The 26,455-nt window shown below is 34.1% G+C and overlaps 1 protein-coding gene across 1 annotated transcript in view; it reads left to right on the forward strand.

Moving 5' to 3' along the window:
* Window positions 1-6,376: 6,376 nt before the first annotated feature.
* The window catches only part of LOC121411976 (cytoplasmic dynein 2 intermediate chain 1-like), a 44,294-nt gene continuing 24,215 nt past the window's right edge, over window positions 6,377-26,455 (forward strand). The window contains exons 1-12 of the mRNA XM_041604888.1: window positions 6,377-6,585; window positions 12,371-12,418; window positions 14,312-14,849; window positions 18,741-18,868; window positions 19,418-19,704; window positions 21,362-21,452; window positions 21,629-21,703; window positions 22,834-22,861; window positions 23,283-23,509; window positions 24,337-24,448; window positions 25,060-25,151; window positions 25,479-25,516. Coding sequence (XP_041460822.1) covers window positions 6,574-6,585; window positions 12,371-12,418; window positions 14,312-14,849; window positions 18,741-18,868; window positions 19,418-19,704; window positions 21,362-21,452; window positions 21,629-21,703; window positions 22,834-22,861; window positions 23,283-23,509; window positions 24,337-24,448; window positions 25,060-25,151; window positions 25,479-25,516 — 1,676 coding nt within the window. The 5' untranslated portion in view covers window positions 6,377-6,573. The remainder of the gene's footprint in view (window positions 6,586-12,370; window positions 12,419-14,311; window positions 14,850-18,740; window positions 18,869-19,417; window positions 19,705-21,361; window positions 21,453-21,628; window positions 21,704-22,833; window positions 22,862-23,282; window positions 23,510-24,336; window positions 24,449-25,059; window positions 25,152-25,478; window positions 25,517-26,455) is intronic.

A 26,455-nucleotide genomic window follows, 5' to 3' on the forward strand; every position in this document is an offset into this window, starting at 1 on the left:
AAAAAACACTCTTTTCGTGCCCGATGAACGCCCGGTTTCTTTATTTAGCACCGTTTTGCTTTCTTCTGCAACTGCATAATGAATGAAATATATATAATATATATATATATACACAACAAAAAAGTAAGTCCCCCCTTAAACAAACATCAATAATTTCCAAACCAATGCGAGTTTTTAATATATTTTTACATGAGCGTGTAGGTAATTTTATAAGCTACCCTATGAGTAATTGTTATGGACGTATTTTACGTCATGCTTCAGTGAGCACCGTCAGAAGGCAAAAATGTCACTTTTGAAAAGTCACAAGCCAAATATAATGACTTTGATTCCATTTTATTGGAACTTATTCCACATTCTCATCATGAAAAATAGTCAGAAGGCTTATAAAAGGTACTTTCCAAAGGACGACACAAGTTTTTTGGCTAAATTTCACGGTTGAATAAACACAAGTCAAAATTTGCTATAATTGGATATTTTACATGTTTCTATCAATAAAAATGATAGAATATGATGACAGTTATTTTGGGGAAGAGTTTCTTCAACAATATTCATCGTTTCACGGTTCAATGAACCTTCATTGAAAACAAAAAATACGATTTTCAAATATCATAGGCAAGTATTGTTTCATTTTGATAACTGAAAATGATCTTTTCTCAACTTTTTCGTTGTGTTTATGACCAATTAACATGCTTCAATGATTCAAAGGCGTTTAATTAAACATTCACGCTTGAATGAACATGTGGAATGTGATTAGCTCTTTTTTACGTTATTGGAAAAAATGCAATTTGTAACTATGGATATCTGTCACAAACCTCCTTGAATAGTTCATTTGATTTGATATTTGTGAAAATCCCGATGTTTAATGCATCAGTTAACACACAATACTCGAAAATTATGCAAATGAGAAGAAAGTTCAAGGCCTTGGCCCCACTCTGTGCCGTATCGAATTGTTATTTTGGTGTGCGCACCTTTTGGATAGTGTTACTCTGAAGCCATGTGCGAAGTTTCATGAAATAACTGTTGGCAGAAGTAACAAAAACCGTCCATGAAACAAACCCACATTTCAAAATTTTGACTTCTTCTCTCATAGACTTGTGTACATTATGGGTGCATAACATATGTTTACGAATAAGTAACCCCTTATTTCAATATGGTGGAACTTTTTTTCAAGGCTGTCTTTAGCAATGTCGTTTGGCAGTAATGTTTATCAACCTATGGGCAAAATTCTGTGCAAAAATGAAATCGATTTATTTATTTATGGATGAGTGAGCACGCATCAAAGTGGGAAAATTGGTATTTTCAATGTCACAGACACATTTTAAAGGATAATAAAAAATTAGTGATAATTGGGGGCAAATTCGGTTTCAAATGTGACTTTAATTGCTGTTGTTTTTTATCATCCATCATTTCTATCACCACACACTTTCCGAATTTTAAACATTTTCATGGTTGAGCGAGCACAATCGAAAACTTGGGAATGAATACTCTTTATACTGCATAAATGTGTTCTTTTCCTAACAATTTCTCAGGATCAGTTAAATGTATGGACAAATCAGTGGTGGATCCAGAATTCTAAAATGGGGGAGGGGCCTATATTCGGGGAGCCACTAACATTTTCAAATTTTAACATGATCTAACAAGTTGTAGAGGATACTACCATAAACCCCTATGATGATACGTCACAATTCAGGGGCCGCGGAACGGTTTTCAAAGTGGGAGGGGGGAGACTGAGTCAAAAGTGAGGGGGGGGGGTGCTGATCATGCAAAAAAATGAAAACTGTATGGTCATTTTTACATTTTTGTACATGCTTTTGGAAAAAAGTTGGGGCTGAAGCCCACCCCCCTGCTTCCGCAGCCCCTGCAATACATTGTGCTCACTCAACCATGAACATAGTCAAAATCTGGTCTGAAGTGATTGAATGATGGACAGTAAAACAGCATAAGACCAAAAAATTCACCTGAAAACAACTTTTTCCCAACTTTGAATTTAAACAAACTGAAAAACGACTCTTGTGACTTTTAAAAATGGTCATTTTTAATTCAATCTTTAATCACTCATGCATGACTCCACCGATCGATCTCATGTTTCCCCAGGAGTTGCTTAATGAGTGCAGAAAACCACCTATGAAATATCATATCTCAAACTAATTCGGTTCAAAAGTTACAGCAATTTGATTTAGGGGGGACTTATTTTTTTGTTGTGTATATATCTTACGTGCCTTAAGTTTCATGAGTCATCTGAGTGGGCCGTAAAGTATTTTTATTCTTTGTTTTAAGATCATGGCAGCAGGGCAGTTGCCCCCCCCCCCGAAATTTTGAAAACTCACATTATTTCACTTCAGATTTTCACAAAATTTCACCAAAAGTATGCACAAAAATCCATCCATTCACTTAACAAAGTGCAAAAGCGCCTAAATGATAAGGATTTCTTATCAAATGATTATAGGCCACAATATAAACTTTAAAAAAAAATTGGAAATAGCACAATGATTTTGAATAATCCTTTAGATTATTTATCAAATTTTGAGTAAAGGTAATATTTGAAATATTTGTTAGATTGCTGTGCTAATGTGTATTAATTTATTATTCGTTTAAAACATGGACGTCCATTCAACAATGTGTGGTCTCCCATGTGACAATGCAAATAGCATAACATAACAATTATTACAGTTCATTTACATAGCAACATCATAACATCATAAGAAAGGCATAAATAGATTAGTAAGTACATGTGAAGGAAATAAGGAAACATACAATTAAAGGGGAATGAAACCTTTGGAACAAATGTGCTTGTTTAGAAACAGAAAAATCAAAGAATAAGAATAAAGAAAGTTTGAGGAAAATCGGACAAATAATGAGAAAGTTATGAGCATCTGAATATTGCAATCACTAATGCTATGGAGATCCTCCCATTGGCAATGCGACAAGGATGTGTGATGTCACTGATGAACAACTTTCCCTTTGGTGGACTATAAAATACCCTCAAAATGTCTCTTTTTGCTTTTTCTTATGATGATTCAAACTTTTTATCCATGATGTATTCTTAAAAAATATGTATTACATGCCCTCATGTAGAAAGAACATATGATCTATGGATAGATGTGATAAAAGAGGCAATTCAAGTGAAATATATACTAAAGTACTGGGAGAGTTGTTCACAAGTGACATCACACATCTTTGTCGCATTGCCAATTTGCTATCTCCATAGCATTCTCATTATTTGTCCGATTTATCTCAAATTTTTGTTGACCTGTTTATTTGATTTTTCTGTTTTCACACAAGCTATCTTGTTCCAATGGTTTCATTCTCCTTTAACAATTAAAGTACAATGATTTGCAGATGACGTGAAAGTATGATTAAAGTATCCTATTAAATACGGGATAAAATTATCGTAAAGATATTGCGGTTCTATGCCTTTGTTTTTATTAATGGCATTGATTACCATTAGCAAACCTTTCGTACACTTAACTGATAGTATATGTGTATATAATATATATATATATATATATGTATATATAAATGCTCATAGATGAGATTTTGACGGAGCTGTTTGCTGTTATTTCTTTTTTGGGGTAGCCAGTTCGAGTAGATAGGGTGTTTTGATAGAGACTTAGCAAAATCTAGACATAATTTTCTTCTCCTTGTCTCGAGGGTTTGAATATTTGGCAAATTACATGCACTTTCGTAATTTTCATACCTAAGTCCCAAAATAATCCGGAACACTCGTTTCTGGATTCTTTCCAAAGTCAAAGACTGACCTTTTGTCAAACCGCTGTGAAAGATAGGGGCGCAATACTCAAGGAGAGGGTGAATGTATTCGGTGTATACCGTCTTCAGGTCATCTATGGACAATCCATGTTGCTTCAGGGTCCTAAACATATACATTTTCTTGTTGCATTTCTTGATCATTTGGGAGATATGTTCATCCCACTTTAGGTTTGATTGCACTAGTACACCCAAAATCTTAGTGCTGGATACTTCAGTGAGGGGGTGTCATCAATTGAGAGCACATTAGGGGGTTGAGGGTTCTTTGAGAAAGTAACACTCATTGAGATACACTTAGATGGATTCAATTGCATACGATTATCAAATGTCCATTTGTGGAAATCTGACAAGTACGATTGAAGGTTTGAATCCTGACCATGGGTAAGTAGCTCTACTATTGTTATGTCGTCAACATATTTGAAATATGATAGATTGCCATCGCAAAGGGCATCATTTATCATGATAAGAAACAATATGGGCCCCAATTTAGTACCATGCGGAACACCTGAAAAATTGTACTTGGACTCAGACAAAATTCCTTGATACTTAACGCATTGACGCCTATTTTCAAGGAAGCACAATCCAATCAATTAACCATGGTCTTACTTTATATTTCATTAGGTTATTTACAAGTATGGTCCAGTTTATCAAATGTCTTTTTAAAGTCTGTACATATAACTCTTGCTACTGATTTGGGTTTTTCACAATGTTCATAGAGATAGTGGAGTAAACCGACAAGGTAAAGCACAGTTGATAACCCTGGTTGGTTGCCAAATTAACGTTGATCTATGTTCTTAGCGATATCCTCAAGGAGCCACTTGGCTGCAAAGGTCTCGGCTAATATACCTTGGCAAAGTAATTGGTGAGGGAGATGGGTCGAAGATTGTTGATAGTAGGAGGGTTAGATTTAGGAATTGGGGTAATTTGTGAGGCTTTCCATTGTGATGGTACATCACCCAGTCTGAAAGTCTGTATACAATGTACATTGTATACTTATAAAAAAAGAATGGGAAACAATAGAAAAGAAAGGAAAGAGAAAGAGGAAAAGAGTTGGGTGAGGAGAGAAAAGAGGGGGTATAGAAGAAAAAGAAAAGAGAGAGAGGGGGAGGGGAGAGAGGAGAGGGAGGGGAGAGATCAGGGCCCCGTATTACAAAGAGTTACGATTGATCCGATCAATCGTAACTATAGACGGCCAGCAACGTCAACTTCTATCAAAATATTTTCTAGCTATGATGTATATTCATGCATTCATTGTTTTCTAGAAAATTCACCGTGCTTCTCTTTGTTCACAAAGGACATTGTGCAAATTTCTTGTAGAAAAAAATTATGGCACTGATGGATTTCCATAGAGTTACGATTGATTGGATCAATCATAACTCTTTGTAAGATGCACGGGGCCCAGAAATAGTGAACAATGTGAGTTATTGATCTAGAAGATTGTAGTCGCCCCAGATGGATTCATTCTTTGCACAATACACTGAGAAAGACGAAACGACCGCCATTTTACTCAAATTATCTCTAATCGAAGAATATTTTGTCCGTCTGACCTCTTGGCATTCAAGCCAAAGGCATGGGGTAACGCAGCGAATTCTCAAATTAATAGACTTTTTATTCTACAAAAAATTATTAATCATGCAGAGTTCAGGGCACATACAAATATTCTGTTTTTGAGAAATAAAGTCTTGAAGGTTAAAGATTTATATTCTTTTCAACTCGGACAGTAAAAAAATTACCATTACCTTTTAATGATATGTTTGTAAAAAATGGTACAATCCATAAGCACTTCACTCGCCAGGCGAGTTCCTTTCATTTACCTCTAAATAGAACATCGTTTGCACAGAAGACATTTGTTTTTACTGGTCCAAAATTATGGAATTCTTTTTCAAAGGATATTATACAATGTAATTCAATACAAAATTTCAAAGGAAAACTTAAAAAGATTCTTCTGAAGTCATATCGTTTCTTCACAAAGTAATGTAATTCAGAACTTAAAATGTAAATATATTTATTAATTTCTCTTCGTATATATGTTTAATCGTTTTATGATTTCTGTATACAGTGTATACTTAATCATTTATTTTCATTATTATTTATTTATCTTTATTTGTTTATTTTTATTCATTATATATATATATTGTTTATTTCTTTATTTTATCTTATTTTTTATTAATATAATGTACTTATGAAAGGGGGCCTTCACCCTACAAGCTCTGCTTTTTAGTTGGTCTCCTTCTCTTTCGATTTCATAGTATTATTGTGTTATAAAAATGATTTAAATGTCATATTTTGTAAATATGTATATTTAACAATGTAAAAAGATTGATAGAGAAAATAAATGAATTGAATTGAATTGAAAATTGAATTGAATAGTTATTGGCGAATTTCTGTGAGTTACTGAGATGTAGTTTCTTTGCTGATTATATCTCTATTCCTGGCGAAGAGATTGCGCTAAAATTTAAGAATTTCGTGTCAAATTAAAGTTCATGATTGCAAATATCATTCATCAAAATATATTTTTTGTTCGATTAAAATTATTTGATTTAAAATAATTTTAATTAGAATAATTCTAAAAACACTATATCGTGAAAAAATAATTTATGTAGGAATATTGACTTTTTTTGAACGAGGACGTGTTTCCAATGTATACAAATTCTACATATTTTCACAGTGATTTAGTAAGCAAAATTTTTACCCGAGTGTGCTCAGGTAAATGGAAGCGTGTGAGTTTTCGAAGCAGATGTTACCAAGTTTTACAAGAGGATTGATGGAGATAAATTTGTAGCTGTTAGTGTTTTGGAATTGTACAGGATGCCAGGGAAGGTGTGTAAGCATCATCACTTCACGTCACGTCGGAATTCGGAATGACTGCATACGGTATCGCGCCGCTGTTCATTCCCTCACTGCTACAGTCCCATATATTAACATTTGTGACAGGGCAGTGTTTCCACAGATCCAAAACAAATTTCCTAAAACGAATCCTAAATTTCTCGAAAAATGAAAGTCATAGATATTTCCTAGAATTTTCAAGCTTGATTTTTGACAACAATTGGGCAATATTAAAATGAGCCTAAACTTGGTCAAAGACAAGTGACCAAAATGAAGGAATTTAATTTTTTTCATGCACTGACAGTGCGAGTAGCCTGGGGCGTTTTGGGGACAGAAAGTCAGATACTGTACGTATGGTCACTCCCCACAAATGCCTGGATTTGCTTTACATGCCTTTCCGTAGCGGACAGGATTACCCGTGTTGAACCTAGACCTAAATCACCAATTTTACTAGTTTTAGTTTTTCACACAAAGTTATGTACATGGGCAAGTTTTATGTTTACTCCCATTTTAAGAATGGCAGTGTATACAGCCACACGCGTGTGTCTTTACCATCCAGCCACACACGTGTGGTTATATCCAGAACACCTATCTGTGGATACCGCCACACGCCGCCAGTAATAACAGTAAAACACGTATGTAGGTCTGACCGTCTATATCACGATCAAAATAACCTCATTTCTTCATTAAATTCTTACATTCTAAACCCCTTTGATATCCTTAGATCGTTTCAATTTCATTCTCACCGTCTTCTCTCCTTGCTTTTCTTGTCTTGTTACAAACGGTCGTCTGTTTAACAGCAATTCTCTTTTTCTACTTGTGTCGATTCTGGCTTCCTTCGCGGTGGCAGACCCATACAGCTACAGCGTTAGCGCAGTAGTAGACATACACAGTTTGGGTTTACGTTTGGTACGAATTATGAACTGTGTATGTCTACTACTGCGCTGCGCTAACGCTGTATGGGTCTGCCACCGCGAAGGAAGCCAGAATCGACACAAGTAGAAAAAGAGAATTTGCTGTTAAACAGACGACCGTTTGTAACAAGACAAGAAAAGCAAGGAGAGAAGACGGTGAGAATGAAATTGAAACGATCTAAGGATATCAAAGGGGTTTAGAATGTAAGAATTTAATGAAGAAATGAGGTTATTTTGATCGTGATATAGACGGTCAGACCTACATACTACGTGTTTTACTGTTATTACTGGCGGCGTGTGGCGGTATCCACAGATAGGTGTTCTGGATATAACCACACGCGTGTGGCTGGATGGTAAAGACACACGCGTGTGGCTGTATACACTGCCTTTAAGAATTCTTTAGTACTTTTCATTCGCTAATAATGATAAAATATTTGTTTTAATCGATAAATATCATATAAATTACTTTATGATATTTATCAACTGAAACAAATATTTTACGAACCGTGATTTTTATTGACAAATGCAAATATTTTTTAAATCTAAGTTGCAGCTCTGCACGCATGTTACCGTGTGTGTATCTAGGTATCAATAACAAAAGAAATCAAATTGGAGGACTAAACAGACGGGGTAAGTGACAGTGTTGCAGTGCTTTGATGCTCGGCCTTGGCCTTAAGGCGCCTTAAGGCCTATTTTTTCAAAGCCTTGGCCTTGAGGATTTTGAGCCTTGAAATTTCAAGGCATTTTCAATGCATTTTCAAGGCTTTTCAAGGCATTGTATTTTGTACTTTCATTTGTTTTATATTATAAGTAATTATAAATGTTTCAATTGTTCTGTATATCTAATGACACTAAATACTACCAGTCAGCAGCAGCAGCAGTAAGTGTACTAAGCAGTGCCATCAATTTGCAATTATCATCACATAATTATGTAACAAAGAGAAATGATGAAAATTAATATTATTTATTGGTAATATGTTGTAATCATGACTAATAAGGATAATGACAATATCAATAATAATGATAATAATTATGATTAGGATAGTCATTAGGATAGTCAGTGGCGTAACTACAGGGGCATGGGGGGCACGTGCCCCCTCAATCGGCTGACTAAAAAAAGGGGGAAAGGAAAAAAGAGGGAGAAAGGAAGAGAAACGTGGTGGAAAGAAGACATCATTATGTTATAATTATGTAAACATTTTTGTCATAACTTTATGAAAAATAATTTGCTCAGGACATATGTCTTCATTGTTCCTTGTGCTCGCATTGTCTGTTTACCAAGATATATAATCCTGTTATACTACAATGTAAAACCTCCCGTTTTCAAGTCAATATACACCAAACTACCAAATATATTTCCTCGCACTTCAAGTTATTGTTTTACATGTACAATAGTATGCTTCTTTTTCATGAATACTTTTTTAAGGTCTTAATATAAAACATTTCCTGTCCGTGCTTAGGTGCGCAGTAGTGGATTGGTGAAATATGTCTGCTCTCCATCAATTCCTAGAAGAGTCCTTAAAATATCCCTTTTTTCTGTTTTCTGATCTGAATATCAAAAATTTTCAGCTCACCCTTCGCGCTCGCATCATTTGGTTAGTGAACTACATGTACATATGGTCTTCATGAATTCCTACAAACAAGCCTTAAAATGCCCCTCTTCAGGTCTGAATTTCCTAAATTTTCAGCTCGCGCTTCGCGCTCGCATTATTTAGCAAGACAGGATACGTGTCATGATTACAAAAGATTGATTGTAATGTCCCTTTTTAGGTCTGAATATCAAAAATTTTAAGCTCACGCTTCGCGCTCGCATTATTTGACGAGTGAGATACATATCCGTTTATTGGCACTGTCCTTAAAACATCTCTATTAAGGTCAGTATACCTGGCAACTGGGCGCGCTTTGCGCGCTCACTAGGTGACTCAAAATTTTTGCTGGTGCCCCCAATGCCGTGACCCACGGTACGCCACTGATTATAGTGATTTTATGACAGGAATAATTCTGACTGCAATTTTGACAATAATTTTCATACTTTAAAAATAGCTTATTCTAAAGAATGATAACAAGGTTGATTTCTATTCCATTAGGGTTTTCCTTGTTTTCTTTTCTTTGACCAACAAGAATGGTTTAAGTCTTAATGATATTCTGAAAAGATTCAGTAAACTTGAACACAAACTTCAATTTTGTTATTTCCAAATGGGCTATGGCATCAATGGCATGATGAGCCAAAAATTTTGAGGGGCCAAGCATGGCATACAGAGCAAAATTTTAGGTTCCAAAATCAACAAATTTTGGATTGTGCTCGCATAAATTATTGTTAAGTAAGGTTCGCATTCCATTTACACAAAAAAATGCTTAGAATGTCCAGTTTTCAGGTCGGAATATCACAAATTTTTGAGCTCGTGCTTTGCGCTCGCATTATTTGATTGGTGAGTTATGTATCCTATTTATGAGTCACTAAGTGCAGTTCAGAACAGCTTCCTTTTCATGGTCAGTAAAAATTTCAGCTTGTGTTTTTGCTGCGCTCAAGTTAAGTTAAGATGCACACCTTTTTCATGATTACAAAAACAGCTCGGAATATTTAAATTTTTTTCTTATTACATCTCATTACAACATCTCACAAGGATGCCCTTTTAACAGTGATTAGCACCATAATTGACCAAAGATTGAGTTTTACAACTTCAAAATTGATTTTTTTTTTTTTTAAACCGCTTGCTCGCTATGCTTTCTATAGCGGAAAATTAAAGCCTAAATCAAAATATCTGTCTTATCAATTAGAAATCACTTAAAAAAGCTTTGCTGAACTTAATTTCCACAAAACACACAACTTCTTCACACAGTTAATAATCTCATTTTGAAAATATCTGTTTGCACCAAAATTCTCATTTTGACTTATACTGTAAGTGCATTTTTGGCTTTGACCCCCCTCCCCCTCCCCCCCAAAAAATACATTCTGCCTCCCCTGTCCCAGGGAGAGGAGAAAGACATATGTTGAGAATGGGCATGCCAGGATCAGATCACCTTGTAATAATTATTGCAATGTGAATCGCCTAGAAAAATAATTAAATGTACAAAGGTAACTATATATTTATTTTAATTTTATGTCTAAATCTACATGATCTATCATGAAATTATTTTCGTTTTAAATGTACAAGGGTAAAAAAATTTGCCCGCTCAATTCGCTCGCTCACACCTACATTTGGTCCTGTGTGTCATGTCTGCCGCCTAAGCATTGTTGTCTAATTGTTCCATATATTGAACAATTGAAATGCCTTGGCCTTGGCCTTGAGGTTTTCAGGCCTTGGCCTTGGCCTTGGGTTTCCATGCCTTGGCCTCAGCCTTGGGTATTGAAGCCTTGGCCTTGGGTATGAAAGCCTTGGCCTTGGAGGTTTGAGCCTTGACTACAACACTGGTAAGTGAATGCTCTTGCTCTTAACTTCTTTCAATTTTTATCATTATTAGCAAATGAAAAGTACTAAAGAATTCTTAAAATGGGAGTAAACATAAAACTTGCCCATGTACATAACTTTAGGCGAAAAACTAAAACTAAAATTGGTGATTTAGGTCTAGGTTCAACATGGGTAATCCTGTCCGCTACGGAAAGGCATGTAAAGCAAATCCAGGCGTTTGTGGGGAGTGACCATACGTACAGTATCTGACTTTCAGTCCCCAAAACGCCCCAGGCTAAGTGCGAGTGGCGTGCAGAAGTTAGAATGTGAGCAGAAAATTTTGAACTACGTTTGAGGCAAACAATTCTATAAGTATAACATGAATATTGAAAGTTGATATGTTTAATTGTTGTTTAACTGTAATTTTTGGCTGCCTTTTTGCTTTGCATTTCCTAGAATTTCTTGGATTTTTGTTCATCAAAGTTCAAACCTTTCCAGGAAAAAGTATAAAATTCCTGAAATTCATGAAATTTTGGGAGAAGTGGAATCATATTAGAACAGGGCAGGGCCAGGGGACAGGTCAGAGATCACAATATTGATTTTTGGCCACTTGTTCACTGTTACCTCCCTGCCTATGGGGAATCTAAATGTAGATGCAGTGTAGGCTACAACACACATTTTAGAAATTCATTAAAATGCCACTTTTGTAACAAAAAATACTAATTTTCACAGTTGCAATCTATTTTTCATGAGTAATGTGGGGATAATTTTTGTGTTCACCAGAGTGCTAAAATTTTTTTTTTTAAATCAATATTTGGCATATTTTGCGTAATTTGTTCAGTATTCATCCATCAACAGCAATTCAAAGTCAAAGTAATGAATAGTCTTACTTGATATTCTAATAAAAAAATTAAACACTTGAAGTAGGACGACAACTAGTATGACTTTGTAACCAGAATAACAACTCCTGAGTTTAAGTCCCAAGATCACCATTTCAGGACAGTCAAAAGTCATTTAGCAATCTTTGCAAATAAGTAAAGTTGTAACTAGTCTTACTAGATGTTTATGATGTTATATTAGGTGAAGGAAGAGTGAGGATAGGCAGATGGCATCTTCCCGCTACTAGTATGCTGTACACGTGATGTACATGTTGTCTATGATGCTGTACACTGTAGATATTGACACTCAAATATCCAGTTGCAGTAGTCAACAATCAGGATAAATAATCCTCAAATTTAATGCTAGATAATGTAGAAAACTTCACTCTATGATCATAAATATTGATTTTATATGGTTTTTGATTAAATTTGAATAAGATTTCAAGTGGAAAGATGAATTAGAAAACCAATAAGTCGGAGCCCTAGTAAAACATAATCTGCTCACTTGGTTCCCGCCATGTTACCTTCAACTTGATTAATCTGCAATGACAAGCTTTCTATTAATGTTATTTGTACTTCACATTTTTTTTAATTACAGAGCAAAGAAGACACATGGGGAGCGAAGGAATTGACTGAATCTATCAAGGTACTCATATCAAAAGACAGATTACAAATATATATTTACATTAGATCTAGGCCTAAAATAATTAGAAAATAATAAGCACTGCTTGATCTACTGGTACTGGTACATGTAAGTTCCAAGTACATGTACATGTATGGTAAGGTCCCCCAAGTCTGCACAGTGCCCCTTGTCCACATTTTGCATGTATCCGGGCGATTCTTATAACACAATACATAGACATAGGCCCCTATGTTCATTAAAAATGTAGAACCTAAGTAATGCTTTGTTGGTTTTACTTAGATTGACTTAGGGATTGATTGAGATAATTTTTTGTATGATAGGAGCATCATCATATTGTGTCTTCTGGTTGTTTTCATTCTTGCTAAAAGGTCAGATGCATTTGTATTATTAATCATGCTTACTATGATTTTTATAATATCACATTTAAGGCTTCAAAATACTGTAGATCTAGATGATATGTAGGTCTTAACGTGGTTGATAATCACAGTCTTTCTGACACTGAATTTCTTACATTTTTGTCTCACCTGCATAGCAGAGTGAGACTATAGGCGCCGCTTTTCCGACGACGGGGGCGTCAACACCAAATCTTAACCGAAGATTAAGTTTTTGAAATGACAGCATACAGTGTAACTTAGAAAGCATATGGACCTAGTTCATGAAACTTGGCCATAAGGTTAATCATGTATTACTGAACATCCTGCTTGAGTTTCATGTCACATGACCAAGGTCAAAGGTCATTTAAGGTCAATGAACTTGGACCATGTTGGGGAAATCAACATCAATATCTTAACCTAAGTTTAAGTTTTTGAAATGTCATCATAACTTAGAAAATATATGGACCTAGTTTATGAAACTTGGACACAAGGTTAATCAAGGGTCAATGAACTTTGGCTGAATTGGGGGTATCTGTTGAATTACCATCATAACTTTGAAAGTTTATGGATCTTATTCATGAAACTTGGACATGATAGTAATCAAGTATCACTGAACATCCTGTGCAAGTTTCAGGTCACATGATTAAGGTCAAAGGTCATTTAGGGTCAATGAACTTTGGCCAAATTGGGGGTATTTGTTGAATTACTGCAACTTTGAAAGTATATTGGTCTAGTTAAAAAAAACTTGGACATAAGAGTAATCAAGTATCCCTGAATATCCTGTGCGCATTTCAGGTCACATGACCAAGTTCAAAGGTCAATGATCTTTTGCCATAATGAGGGTATCTGTTGAATTACCATCATAACTTTATAAGTTTATGGATCTGACTCATGAGACTTGGACATAAATGTAAGAGTGATCAGATATCACTGAACATCCTGTACGAGTTTCAGGTCACATGATCAAGGTAAAAGGTCATGTAAGGTCAATGAACTTTTGCCATGTTGGGGGTATTTGTTGAATTACCATCATACATGTATCTCTGTAAGTGTATTGGTCTAGTTCATAAAACATGGAAAGAAGAGTAACCAAGTATCACTGACCATCTTGTGCGAGTTATAGTCGTCGTCAAAGTCAGCACTGCTGCTATATTGAATCGCGTGATGCAGGTGAGACTGCCAGAGGCATTCCACTTGTTTTCTTATTTCATCAGTCTACTGGTCTCACTGGCAGTCACTGGTTAAAACACACACACACATGCACCTACACAAAGAATACCCCGTTTTGACTCCACCCTAATGATATTTATGATAATGACTCCTAATGTGGATACTCTATGAGCTAACAATACAGGTGTAATGATTTGATTACTACATTTGTACATGAAATTATATAAAAATCTCCATACTTTGCAGCAATATTACATACTTGACTCAGTATTGAGTTTAATTGGATTTAATGATAAATTGCTATTTTTCATATTAATTTGTTTTTATTTGATTTGTTTTTTGTTTCTAATAGGAAGCACGGTCATCTGGGAAAAGCAAACACAGGGATAGAGACCGTGATAAAGAAAGAGAAAAGACAAGTGATAAAGACAAAGACAGACATAGGGAGAGAGATAAAGAACGTGATAGAGAGAAAGATAAAGATAGACACAGAGACAAGGATAAGGAAAGACATCGAGATAAAGAACATGACCGTACAAGGGACAAGGATAGAGACAGGCATAGAGATAAGGAAAGAGATAAGGAAAGAGACAGAGATCGTGACAAACACAGAGAAAAGGAAAAAGAAAGGAGAAAGGATCGTGAAAATGAATCTTCAAAGGAGAAGGACAGAGAAAGAAGAAAAGATCGTGAAAGGGAATCTTTAAAAGAGAAGGACAAAGAAAGAAGAAAAGACCATGGAAGGGATTCCTCAAAAGAGAAGAACAGAGAAAGAAGGAAAGATCGTGAAAGGGATTCATCAAGAGATAAAGACAGAAAGGAAAAGGACAGAAGCAAACACAGAGAGAAGGAAAAGGACAGAGATAGAGAAAAAAAGGAAAGATCACATGGTAAGAAAAGTACTTTACTACTTGTGATAATAAATCTTGAGTTCTTATATTCACAGAAAAAGCATACATGACTTTGTTTGCAGATTATTACTCTGTGAGTTGCATTTTTTTGTCTCACCTGCATAGCAGAGAGACTGTAGGCGCCACTTTTCCGACTGTGGCAGCGGCGGCGTCAACATCAAATCTTAATCGGAGGTTAAGTTTTTTAAATGACAGCATAACTTAGAAAGTATATGGACCAACATGTAGTTCATGAAACTGAGACATAAGGTTAATAAATACATGTATTACTGAATATCCTGCCTGAGTTTCGGGTCACATGACCAAGGTCAAAGGTAATTCAGGGTTAATGAACCGAGACCATGTTGGGGGAGTCAATATCAAAATCTTAACCTAAGATTAAGTTCATAACTAAAAGTATATGGGCCTAGTTCATGAAGCCTGATAATCAATATTACTGAAGATCCTTCTTGAGTTTCAAGTCACAAGACCAAGGTCATAGGTCATTTAGGGTCAATGAATTTTAGCCAAGTTGGGGGTATTTGTTGAATTACCATGATAACTTTGAATGTTTATGGATCTGATTCATAAAACTTGGACATAAGAGTAAACAAGTATCACTGAACATCCCATGTGAGTTTCAGGTCACACGATCAAGGTCAAAGGTCATTTAAGGTCAATGAACTTTGAGGGTATTTGTGAATTACCATCATAACTTTGAAAGTTTGAAGGAAACCAAGACTCAAGAAGAGAAGCTTATTGGAATGAGTAAAACAAAATGAACAATTTAAAACAAGTATAATCAAAATCGGTTATGAAATACTCAAGGTATGGATGTTTAAAAAAAGTCTTGTTGTACTTTCTCTGGGGATCCTCAAATTGGCAAACATGCTTGAAAATGGCTGATTTTGTGGACAACCCTCCATTTGTTTTGTACACAAATTGTCAGATTTCCCCCTGTATTTTACATATTTCACATCATCTCCTCCCGAACTTGACATATGTGGTGCAAATTATATTTTCCCATGACATATGCTCGAGAATGAGGCTATATGCAATTTTAACGATAATAGGGAAAAATCTGAAAAATTGTGTACAGAACAAATAAAGGGTTGTCCACAAAATCAGCCATTTTGAAACGTGTTTGCCAATTTGAGGATCCCCATAGAAAGCACTTTTTAAATGTCCATACCTTGCCTAATTCACAACTGATTTTGATGAAACTTGTTTTAAATTGTTCCTCTTATTTTACTCTTTCCAATAAGACTGCTTCTCATCTTGGGTTTTGGTTTCCTTTAAGGATCTGATTCATATAACTTGGACATAAGAGTAATCAAGTATCACTGAACATCCTGTAGTCACATGACCAAGGTCAAAGTTCATTAAGGTCAATGAACTTTGGCCATGTTTGAGGTAATTATTAAATTGCTGTCATAACTTTCAAAGTTAATGGATATAGTTTGTGAATTGTGGACATAGGGATAATCAAGTATCATTGACAAGTCTTAGGTCGCAAAATCAAGGTCAAATGTCATGAACATAGTATTGAATCATTATATGAATGGTGTTTTTTTTTGTCAATGATTATTTTATTGTAGTTTTTAAAGTCAGCACTGCTGAATTGTTTAATGAAGGTGAGACTGCCAGAGGTGCTCCTGTTCTTTTTTTTTTTTTTTGGGGGGGATTTGACAGGAAGTGATAATTTTGAGATCCACTTAATAGAGGATATGTAGGTTATGTAAATTACACAAAGGAGCATTTGTTTACAAATTATAATTTCATTAAAGCCTCTTTATTTACTATATATTGTCCACGGCAGACTGCATTTGCATATTATGCATATTAATGAGTCAGAAAGAAGAGGATCGAGGGTATTTGAATTCCAGTTTATCATGATTTAGCTGTGAACCAGAAAAGCCTGGTGGTTAAGTCGCTGTCCGGAAAGCAGTAGATGGCAGGTTCGAATCCCACTGGTTCCAATTTTTTCTGACTTATGATTTTCATTAAAGATCGAGCATGCGATCTTAATACATAGGAGTAATGCCAAAAAAATTTGTTTACAAATTATAATTTCCTCCTATTAAAGCCTCTTTATTTACTATATATTGTCCACGGCGGACTGCATTTGCATATTATGCATATTAATGAGTCAGAAAGAAGAGGATCAGGGTATTTGAATTCCAGTTTATCATGATTTAGCCGTGAACCAGAATAGCCTGGTGGTTAAGTCGCTGCCCGGAAAGCAGTAGATGGCAGGTTCGAATCCCACTGGTTCCAATTTTTTCTGACTTATGGTTTTCATTAAAGATCGAGCATGCGATCTTAATTCATAGGAGTTATGCCGAAAATTTGTTTACAAAGAGCATATATATTATTGATATCACAAATTAAGTCTGACCAGATATAAAAGAACAAACAAAGAGCACATTATTGATATCACAAAATAAGTCTGACCAGATATTAAAGAACAAAGCTCCTCTTGGCAATATAAAATTGTATTACCAACAAAGAACATATCAGAAACTCTCATAGGATTCATAAAGAAGGGATGGCAGTATTCATGCCAAAGTCTGAATTCAAGTTAGAGATGTTGTCATCCATAGACAGGCTTTTATGTGCCAGCTGGTAAAAGTTATGTATATGGGCAATTCCAAGCAGAAGTGGACATTTTCCAAAAAATGATTTTGGCTCTACATGTATTTCGAATCTGGATCAAAATCTCACAACTCAAATGGGATTTCATAAATACAAAAGGGGAACATAATTAGCCACAATTTTTTTTCTTGTAACGCATCTCCTTACAGGAGAATCCAAACCATACAAAAATTCTATAGATTCGTGTACATGTGACTACATATATTGTTGTTGTTTTTTACTTAATTTCAATTTAACAGAAAACTATTGCTTGTTTTGTAAAATTTTCTTTTGGATAATCTGAAGGTCATCATTTTACATCATATCAAAAGAAAATTTTGAAATATGAGTTCATTTCACGTTGCCTGTGTGTGAATATTTTAGATGTCACTCCGTAGCCGTCACTCTAACCTGGTATGGGTTTATTTTTTAAGATGTAATTAATGAAAAAATGCACCATTATTAAAATGTAATGCAGTGTATTAAAGCTAGAACAACATAGAATCCAATCAATAACTCAACATTGTGATAGCCATTTTAAAGGTCACGAATTTGAGCAATATGTTTTCTCCTTAAATATGTATGTCCATTTTATGTCACTCTGTAAACCATGTTTATGAATATTCATATCTCATTAATTCAGTGGATCAAAATAACAAATGTTGTTATTATTTTGAAAAGTGGGTTTCAGCAACTACTGTCAGGTACCAATTCTTTGCAAATATTTAAATACATGTATGGGTGATATCTTTGTTTGAATGATAAAAACTTGATTCTGAATGTCACTATGTTACCTTGGAATGCCATATCTGTATGACTGTATTTCCCTTAACCGACCTTTTTGTTTGATTATATGAGGCAATACGTGGGTAATAGTGGGGAGGTAATTATATGATTGGGAACAAAATTGTTAAGGGAGATATACAGTATGTGGATATCTTTTTCAAATTTTGTCCAAAGTTTTCCCCTGTATAGATTGATTAATTGCACTATACTTTGACCATTTTCTATATATTTCTCTTATTGAACGTAGGAAAGGGCTTATTTATGTTATTTTATTTTTCAAATCTTTTTTTTTTGGGTGGGGGGGAAGGGGTTATAATTAAAAATAAAATTCAAATTTTGATTGCATGATATGTAATATCATGTTGTGTTATTCTATAATAATATGGGAATTATAGATTGAATCAATTTTTAAAGAAATTCTTGTCAGTACATTTTCATTTGATTTTGTATTAAATCATTGTTCTTCATTAGATAACAGAGAGAGGGCAGAAAGGACAGACTCTGGAAAAAAGGAGAGACACAGAGATAAAGATGAGAAAAGGAGAGAACAAAGGAATGAAGACGGCAGTAGGGATAGAGATAAATCAAGAACCAAAGATGTAGGTTGATGATGCAATGTGTTGAAGAAGTTCTCATTATTTTTTTGTACTGTTCAAATACAATGTATGGTGGAATAAATGGGCATTGTACACTTCAAGTCTAAGAAATTTTCCAAAGTAAATTACAAAATATTTATTCAATTATTTGAATATTCATGACTCCTGGTACTTTGTTTCATGAGGGTACATGCATTGTAGATCAGTACTCCAGTTCAAGGTTTGCATTTATGATAAAGTTTTATAGGATTGCCCATATCAGATTTATGAAGGATATATGTAAAAATGCATTTTGCATGCTATATCATATTTGGATAAAATTTACTACTTTTTATTTAATGAGAATATGCAAACATGCAAGCTGTGCAAGAAACTTGGAGTAAATTCTGAGTGTGCTTCTCTTTTTAAATAAAATGGAAAGAGATTTTGATTGAATTGATGTAGAAATAAAGTTTACCTTTACCTTTATTTTCCTTTTTGTTTCTCATATTGAGATCTTTTGCCTACCCACCAACATGTTAGAGATCCAACATGTATTTTTTTCTCCATTAGGAGGAGCGAGATAGAAGAAGGGAGGAGAAAAGGCACAGAGATAAAGACAGAGAGAGGAAAAGAGAAAAGGAAAGTCATGATAGTGACCGTGAGAAAAGGAAACATAGAGACAAAGATGGCTCGGCTGAAAGGAAGAAAAGGGAAAGGAGTGGAGAGCATAAACATCGGAAGGAACATCGAGAAGAGAAAGATAGAAGGAAATCAGAATATAAAATGGCCGAGATGAGAGACTGGAGGAGAAAGATAAAAAGGAAAGAAGACAGCATGAAAATAATCATGAAGATGAGGTAACTTGTATTTTCATTCTTCTTCTCCATATGTACAGGCCACACTGTTTGGTGTATTACCATACTCTTATTCATGCTCTCATACTTTTCTCATGAATTTTATTATGGATTTACTTCACTTTCTGTAAGTTTTACTAATTTTCTATTCTCATTTTCTTTATATCTCATTTCAATTATGTCTTTTGACTATGAATGGAATTGAATTGAATACATAGGTAACTGATTTGTTGGAAGATCATATTATTTAATAGATGCTTGATTTATTGCGGCTGGATATCATGGAGCGTTGTGGCCCAGTGGATTAGTCTTCGGACTTTGAAACAGAGGGTTGTGGGTTCTAATCCCAGCCATGGCGTAATTTCCTTCAGCAAGAAACTGATCCACAATGTGCTGCACTCAACCCAGGTGAGGTAAATGGGTACCGGTAGGAAGTGATTTCTTAAAAAGCTGTGTGCGCTTTGAACGCCTAGCTTAGCCGGGTAATATAGGAGCACCTTGAGCACCTAACAAGGTGGATATGTGCGCAATGTAAATAACCTATATTATTATTATATCACCAGCTTTTATTTTCTTTGTTAGCAAGACACCATGTATGTTTTTATGATATATCAGTCATGCTTATTTATATGATATTGTTATTAATCTATTGTATTTAGGATGATGTAGGAGAGGAGATTCACAATGCACCAGAAAGCAATGAGCAAAATCAAGAAGAATCAAACCAGGATTATGCTTATGAAGATGATTTTGAAGTAAGTGTGCTAAATACATATTTGATCATATGATTTATTGAAAAGTTCATTGAAAATTATAATGTGTATTGTATGTTCCTGTAGATGGCAAATATTGACATGATAACCACTGCATTGAGTTTGGAAGGATAAGTATTATTCATTCTCATAATATTTAACTGTAAAAGATTTGAAATAAAATTTTAACAAAATTGTTGGTGTTGATTGTGTTGATGTTGATGATGATGATGACAATAACGATAATGATAGTTATTGTGAAAGTGAAAATCAAAGTATAAGAAGAGTGTCAGTAACAAATATGATAAAAATGATACTCATATTGATCATGTATTTAATTCATAATGTGCCATTTATTAGCATCTAGCAAGGTTTTTCTTTGCAGCTCAATTATTTAGAATCTACTGGATTATATTTTTATTTTTTTTTCAGGATTATGATGATGACTTTGAAGATGATGATGAAGAAGACAATGAAGATTCTGTAGTAAGTTTTTGTTGATATCCGTTCTTTTGTGTACTCTTGTGGAGATTCTGGGTCCATCCAGGTTAATTAGTAGCGAGAAATCTTTTGCAAATGTGATCTAGGGTAAAATGCTCACCAAAATCTTATTCACATAAACTCATGAGTGAAATCTCTGGATGCATATCATAAGATGGGCAATGGCATGAGAAGATCTGACTCCCTACAGTGTATATGTGGAACCTTCCTGAAATGATTTGTCTCTGTTTTTTGTAATGTGAAAACTTGTGATGCTTTCAAATAATTGCTGGACCAGAGAAAAATGAGGGTTGGACCTTGAAAAAATGTTTATTAGTTTATATGGAATGGCCTAGATTTAGGCAGCCAAGCTAATTTTAATGATGCAGAATATAATATAACATATGTTATGTTTATATTCTGTATAGGAAGAGACCAAGTCAATTTACACAAAGAACAGTGTTAAACTGCAGTAAATCAGTGTTTGTACCCCAGCTTCCTCCCCCTCCAAACACAAATGTATATGGGTGCAGGGAAGGACTTTGGAACAAACACTGAATTACTACAGTTTGATATTGTTTCCCTTGATTCTGTACATTTGAATGATTATTGATTTATCAAAATCACAGAGTTTATTGATATTCATTGGAATGGTGTGACATTTGCTTGGTTTGAATGATGATCTTATTTCTCAGATGCCAAGTGAGATTGATAACCTAAGGAGAGCAATGGCTGCTGAGAATGAAGCTTTGAGACGAAGTGCAGAATCAGTAAGTATTACTTACAGTCAAATTAAATACAATTGGCTTTACCGTGAAAATTCTGATCTATCTAATATAATTTTTTTTTTTGCATGTAAAGATAAAATCACTTCTAGTGTTTCATATTCTATTATTACCTGCCCCTTCCCTCTCCCCTAGATAAACAAAGTTGTCGTAATGAACAGGTAATTGATGGTCTCTTGGAATTCCTTTACTGAGTATCCATTATGTATGAATTGACTTGATATTTGCATGTAGGTCAACCCAAAAGTCATTCATGAATTTCAAAATTGCATTAAATTTGATTAAAAAATGAATTATTTACAATAACCAAAACTTCTTGTAAAATATTCAAGGTGTTGCACTTCTCTGTGGGAGCAAAATGCAAGTCAATGAGATTACTAAGTGCATTGTGCACTGTAGCCACTCTGATTTGCCCATATGATAACTGACTGATAAATTTATACTTGTTACGAAACTAAATTTAACGCTCATAATCAATAGACTGTTATAGACAGATTAATTTTTATGTCCTATGTCAGTGTCATAGAATAAAACAAAATACATAAGGATACAATACAAACATCAATCAAGTTCATATTTTATATCTATTATTATCAATCTTCTGTTCAATTATACTGTTATATTGATTAATTTGATATCTTATGTTTATGATTTAAAAATGAGCAATTAACTTTGTATGTTTATGGATGAAAGGAAGCAAGCCATGATGGATGTGGAATATGGCGTGACAGAGGGACATTTTCAATTTTAGACATAACTGTTTTAGGTTTATATGCCAATAATTGTATTATCTTTTCAAAGGTCTTGGGTGCTATAGTTTTAAAAAATCTGACTTTGAATGAAGGATTTCCCAAAATTCCTCTTGTAATGTGATGTTTTCAAATATTATTATTGATTTAAATGCAGTTTCAGGAGGCATATGAATAAAAAAAATATTAACATGTAAATTGTTGTTGGTTGAAATAGATATAAATTAATAACTTGAAGTTGGTCATATTTTCTATAGGTATATGTCTCTGCTTTTTCACTAATTTAAAAATTTATTGAATTTGTAAATAAGGGATTACATGTATTATGTATCTTATATATGATATTTGAAATTGTTCCTTCTTTAGCGTGACTCAAGATCACAACAATCAAGTGGTAAGTTTCATGAGCTGCTATTTCATACAATTATTTCCTTGTTTTAGACATTCCTTGCCAAAATGGCATTGGAATAATGTGGTTGATAGTTACACTGTAGTTCTCAAAGTGTTTGTTTAAAAAAAATCAGCAGATGTCATTCAGTATCCTGACTGTGCAATAGAAATGGCAGATGATGATGGTGATATGAAGGTATGATAATAATTAGAAATATTTTTTGTCATAGCTATTAATACAAGAAAAGTAATATTAGAGGTATGATAATAAATTAATTGACGTAATCTTTGTTTACAAAATAGCATTCAGTAAAATGATGTCTTACATTTTGGAATGTGGAGTTTAACACCTTATGGTTGTTTATTAATGCTTCATTGTGAGAACAATGGTGACAGATACTAATTCTTGTTATTTTTTTTTGCAGCAAACACCCGTCCAACCACTTCTCGAACAGGGCGTACCTTTATTAATTTTGTAGCAGCCAAGCAGCGTGAGATTAGTGATCAGGTTTCTCAAAGGACTAAGAAAAGAGGTCAAGAACTCATGACCTTGATTGACCTTGACTCAACAGGTTTTGATATCTTTGATATGCCTCCTGTTAGGGAATATGACCGCTACATCGCAAGCTTTGGCCGCTCAAACACTAAACAGGTATTTCATGATATCTCTATATGACATTTCTTTTAAAAAACTAACCTTGAGATTTACTTCCAAATGAAACATATCAGGCAAAACTCAAATGGTTGATTGCATGAATATAGGCAGCTCAGCTAAGGCCGAGGTAATAATATCAAGCTCTTTGTATCCTTGGCCAAAAAATGCTATTCAAGTCCAGCTATTATTGTTATTATTAAGTTTTGATTGATACCAAGTTTCTCATAGTTGGATAAATATTTTTTATGATATTGGAGATTTTACAGTTTTGTCAAATTGATATGTATGGAATTACTTTGGTGTAGCTGAACTTTTGACTCTAATTGTAGCTTGCACCAAACTGATATTTAGTTAACAGGTATATGAAAATTGAATTTTGATTTAATTTAAATTGAATCCATCCATATTATATTGTTTGAAATAGAATCTGATATAGAAATACTCTGACGTTAATTTTGTTCATCTTGGGCCAGGCAGCCACCGTGCAGTGCCAGATTGACATTGCTCTATCCCTCAAATCGTTGAATGCCAAACAAGGGTAGCAGAAACTCCCATCTTTTAATGTTGATTTGGTCTGACATTGCCGGGGCTTGAAACTCTTTGTTGTGAGATGGATACTCTACCAACTGTGCCATTATTACTTTCCATCCTCAATATTGCTTTTGAATGTATTAGAGTTTGCATCTCTTTTGGATGATGGATGTGGGTTTATTGTATAATGCTAAATGGGATGCAGTTGGTTGATGTGGCAACCTTGCATTTATTGTAAAGGTATGAGGTCAAAGGTCAAGGGATTGATGTTCATTGAATCTCATTCTATTCAGGCTTTTGTACAGTGCAATGATGATAACTTAGATCGTGATATACAGACTGAAGAGATTGATAAGAATGATAGATGGACCCAACATCCACAAGAAGGTAGTGCTGCTACAGGAGGTAAATTCAAATTATAATTATTTTCAAGCTAAGAGGAGGAGAGAGGGAGGGCGGGGGCATTAGGCTTAGTAAATTAGTTTTCATGAAGATACCTTTATCAACATCATTTTGGGGTTACAAGTATGTAGGTTTTTATTTACATGCAATGCTATTTAGTGAAAGCTTGCCAGTTCTACAGATTCTGTGTTATTCTCTGTACATTACATTTGTTATATATTTTTAGTTCTACATATATCTGCATAAAACAGTGGAAACTTATTTGTTTGTTTCGTTTTTTTCTTCTTCAAAATTTGTTATTGATTTTTTGTGTTATGGGTGATATCAAACAATAAATTAATTGAAAATTTGGCTTTAGAAAGTGTTAAGCAGTTTGTATCCTCTTTTGCAAGGATTACAATTTTCTTTACCCAATCAATTTGATTGTTTGTAAGGTTATAGAATCAATTGATGAATTGAATTTTCATTTCACAAGCTGTTACATATCTCCTGTGAATGAGTGTGCTTGATGAAACGTCTATTGTATATTTCCCCAGGTTCTCTCATTTCAGTTTATTGTTTATATATATTATATTATTGTCGATATGATATGATTTTTTTTAAATCTTTGGCAGGAAGCAATGTCAAAGGAGAGAGTGATGAAGTACCACTAGAAAGAGAGACAAACTCATTACAGTTCAATCGCTTTGTGGAGAATGCCACTCAGGTAATGTAAAGAAAGATTTGATCTTTGTTTGTAGTAAGTTTAAATAATCTTTCTGATGTGAGATACTTGTGTCAGTGTCACACTAGGTGTAGAATATACCTATCTCTTTAAGAATCTTGCATAAACCAATCTTTTAATTGGACAAAAGTTGAGTTGTAATTTCATAAATGCCTGCAACCCTCTTTCCCCAAACGGGGCATAGAGAATATGTGAATACACAGTATTGACTTTTGAAATAAAGTAATACTACCTCTATGTCAAAATGTTATTATTCTTCAAATTTTGACCATGTTTATCATGTTTTACTCCATATTTTTTTGTTATCAGCTGATCTCTGTCCTGTTAGATGAGCAATTGGCCATAGAGTAGGAGGCAAGCTGGAGAGTAATAAGAGGAGTATTGTATTCAGTGATGGTTATACACTTATGAATACTGTACTCCTATACTACAAGGTATTTAGGTTTTTTATTTATTATTATTTTTTGCAAAAGTAATCAGGGTCTTTTAATATGAATACCGGTAAATACAATTAGTATTTTCATAATATGATCGTGATTTTTGTGGCCATTTGTGATAGACTTACAATGAAATGAATTGTACAAATGTTATGTTCAACGTTAATAAAAACTGACATTTGTTATGATTATTGTAAGATTGTGTTATTATGAAACAAGTTGCCATTAAATGTGAAGCAGTGGGCAAAGAAATTTATTTTTTATATATATATTTTCTGTCAATTGTAAAATGCTTTAAAGCCAATGCACTGGCAAGGCTTACTTGTTGAACAGGTACATATTGTGTTTTAAAAGTTATAAAATGGCATGCCTTTCCCTTGCAAAAGCATGTACCATTCTATATTCAACCATAGTTTCTGGTCAGACAGCCAAGGCTAAACTTTTGTCCTAGTTAACATGCCAGTTAATTTTATATTCATAGACGTGTACATTTTTTTTAACAGTCCATCATATTATTTTTTTAATAGAAATTTTATACTGTAGCAATTTTAAACCAGCTTTCATAACAAATCTGTCATCTTTAGCAAACGATACAACTGATATTGATTGGGCAGTTTGTTTTTTATCTTACGAAAACAAACATTGCTGTCATTGCAGTATTTTTTTTATATTTTATACAAAGGGCCAAATAGTAAGGCATAGTAGTTATGTGCAAAATAGTAATGACCTTATAATACAAATAATTAATGTTTGTGAGTTCAACGGATAGAGTACTTCAAGATCAATGCCAGTTGTGGTAACGATATCAAAATGACTTTTTACAGAATCTAATATAATGACCACACAAGT

This window comes from Lytechinus variegatus, chromosome 3, assembly GCF_018143015.1.
Source record: "Lytechinus variegatus isolate NC3 chromosome 3, Lvar_3.0, whole genome shotgun sequence".
Lineage (NCBI taxonomy): Eukaryota > Metazoa > Echinodermata > Echinoidea > Temnopleuroida > Toxopneustidae > Lytechinus > Lytechinus variegatus.